General features: G+C 53.0%; 1 protein-coding gene across 1 annotated transcript in view; it reads right to left on the reverse strand.

The window, feature by feature from the left end:
• CNL03950 (hypothetical protein) overlaps positions 1–2,500 on the reverse strand; it is a 3,969-nt gene that overhangs the window by 706 nt on the left and 763 nt on the right. Inside the window, exons 3-5 of the mRNA XM_568210.2 lie at positions 2,220–2,500; positions 1,900–2,167; positions 1–1,850 (exon numbers count right to left, since the gene is read on the reverse strand). The exon at positions 1–1,850 is cut by the window's left edge and continues 706 nt beyond it; the exon at positions 2,220–2,500 is cut by the window's right edge and continues 339 nt beyond it. Coding sequence (XP_568210.1) covers positions 1–1,850; positions 1,900–2,167; positions 2,220–2,500 — 2,399 coding nt within the window. The remainder of the gene's footprint in view (positions 1,851–1,899; positions 2,168–2,219) is intronic.

The raw sequence follows: 2,500 nt of genomic DNA on the forward strand, positions 1-2,500 counted from the left end.
GCGATTCATGGTGGAGCTTGGGGATAGAGGGGGGCCGGTGTGTCAGGTTTGGAGGCGCAACGGCTCCAGGCGAAGAGCGGGGGAAAGTGGCTTGGGCCTGGAGAGTAGCAGAAGCAGTGGATAACCCCATGTGCTGGATCGGCACAGGCGCTTGAGGTTGAGGCTGATGCATCTGCGTCGCCAAAGGTTGAGCAATCTGAGGTGCTTGAGGGATTCCGAAACCAGGAGGAGGAGGAGGGCCTTGGGAAGCAACGGAACCTTGCTGACCTTCATCACCCCCTACCCAACCCATACCTGGGCCTGTGCCAGCGCCACTACCAGCTCTCCTTGCGCGACCTTGCTGGCTTTCTTCACGAGTCATAGTCCAAATACTATTCCCCTGAGGTCCCATGAAGAGAGAAGGTACCTGGCCGGGATTCTTGGCTTGTCCAGAATGCTGTACAGGCCGTACAGATTGCGGAACAGGGGCTGGGCCGAGTATAGGCAGGCCGGGGGGCATTTGCGTATTATGGGGAGAAGGAATACCAGCACTAGGTCCGCTCATGTTTCTGTTCATGCCGGGAAATCCAGTCTGAGTATAAGACGGGGACTGATGGGCATACGGTGAAGAAGCTACAAGAGCAGGCGAATTGTTGCCCGACGAGTGCGCCAGGGGCGGGGTAGACTGTAGGAGATCTTGTAAAAGATCCATGGCTGTTTGGCTTTGCTGATGTTGAAGGCGGTGCTTGGGAGGAGGGACCATTGGGGCCGGGAGCTGAGCAGGAATGGTTTGGACCTGCTGGTATACGCTGGTATCCACCGCATTCTCCCTTCCACGGCTCCACACAATAACCTCCTCGTCATCCTCGTCTTCCTCACCAACACTCTCAACGCCAAGACTTGCACGCATAGCGAGGTTGACCGGATCATCCTCAGTGTTGGTCGAGATTGACTGCAGATCATGTTCCCTTTCATGTTCTTCCACCCGCGGCACGTTTGGTAACTCTGTTGCTTCGGGGATGGCAAAGGTTCCGGTGGTAAAGGTATGAAGAGGATCAGTAAACCCCAAACTCTGACCGATCAACAACCCGTCCACTTGTATATCCCCCAACCTCATCAGATGCTCCTCATTCGGGTGTACCTCCCTCCCCTCTTGTCCACCATCCACATCTCCCTCTGCATCCGCTGAATCCGTCGCCGAGGTCGCACCAGCTGCAAAAGAGTCCATATCAGCTGTCTTGCCCTTTTGGAGAGGCGCGAATCCTCGCATATCAATATCTTCTTCCAGAGGCCTCGTGATCGATGGAAGACGTTCAAGAATGAAGAGTCTGGAAGAGGATTGGAAAAAGGCGTTGTAAGTGTTCCAGAAAGAGGATATCGCCGCCCTGAGCTCCGGCGAAGAGACTTGATCGTTGCTTGATGGCGATGCGAGACCAGAGAGGTAGGTAGTGTTTAGCTTGAGCCATTTGGAGATGATACGCAGGGAAGGAAGGATACGTCGCAAGACGGCGGAAATCAGTTGCGGCATCTCATCCGTTTCCAGTTCTTCTTCATCTTCATCATCCAACAATGCACTATCTTCCAAACCTCTTCGCAAGCTCGCTCTAGCCTCGTCGATCTCTTCGCGCGCGATTTCCAGATAGATCTTCCATACTCCTAACGCGACCTCGAGCGTCTTGCCTTCGGCTTCGAAGGAACGTTTGAGTAAATTTGGGTCTTGCTCCAGGCCAGAGGTGGAGCGGGCGCGGAAGTGAGAGCCGAGGAGGATGGAAGTGAGCTGAACAATAGACTCGGTGGGGAGCCGTCGTTCAGATAAAAAATCTTTCAGCGAAGTGAGGAGAGGTGGGAGAATAGTCGGGATGTATGTGAATCTGTAATCTTGTCAACATGTGTCCAACGAAACGGAAACAGGCGGCTCACCCAGCTTTAAGATAGAGGATTGCCATGAGCACAACCATCTCCTCTTTCCACTTTTCCACACCATCTCCCACTTCACCACCTTCTTCGCCGTCACCGTCTTTTCTCTTTGCTCGCCACTTGTCAAAGATTCTACCGAAGAATCTCTGCAAGATTCCGTCGGCGCCTTGGAAAGCATTCTTGACTGCGAGAGCACGATAGTAGTAGTACGTGGTGGAATAGTCGTTGTGGACGTATGTCGAGATGACTGCGAGCTGATTCCATGCCGCACCTTTTATACATTGTCAGTTCATGAACCAAGTTGTAAAGAGGAAGCAACAAACCATCGTCAGGCATCAAGCGCCAAGCTGCCAAGTAATACTTCTCAGCGACTTCAAATTTATCCGCTTGCCTCTCTCGCTCCTGCGCATGGCGGTTATTGTTGACAGGCTGTTTGTATTGCTTCTTGTACCGTTCCAAGTCACCTAGGCAGATCAGGCCCTTGTAGAGTAAGGGAATCTTGTCCTTCTTCTCTTGCAACGAGGCAAATCGCGCGGCGTATGACGACGATTCATCTTCGCCGCTGTCATTAGTGGGCATGTACTCTGTTGGGAGCTTGACGGCC

Source organism: Cryptococcus neoformans (assembly GCF_000091045.1).
Source record: "Cryptococcus neoformans var. neoformans JEC21 chromosome 12 sequence".
Lineage (NCBI taxonomy): Eukaryota > Fungi > Basidiomycota > Tremellomycetes > Tremellales > Cryptococcaceae > Cryptococcus > Cryptococcus deneoformans.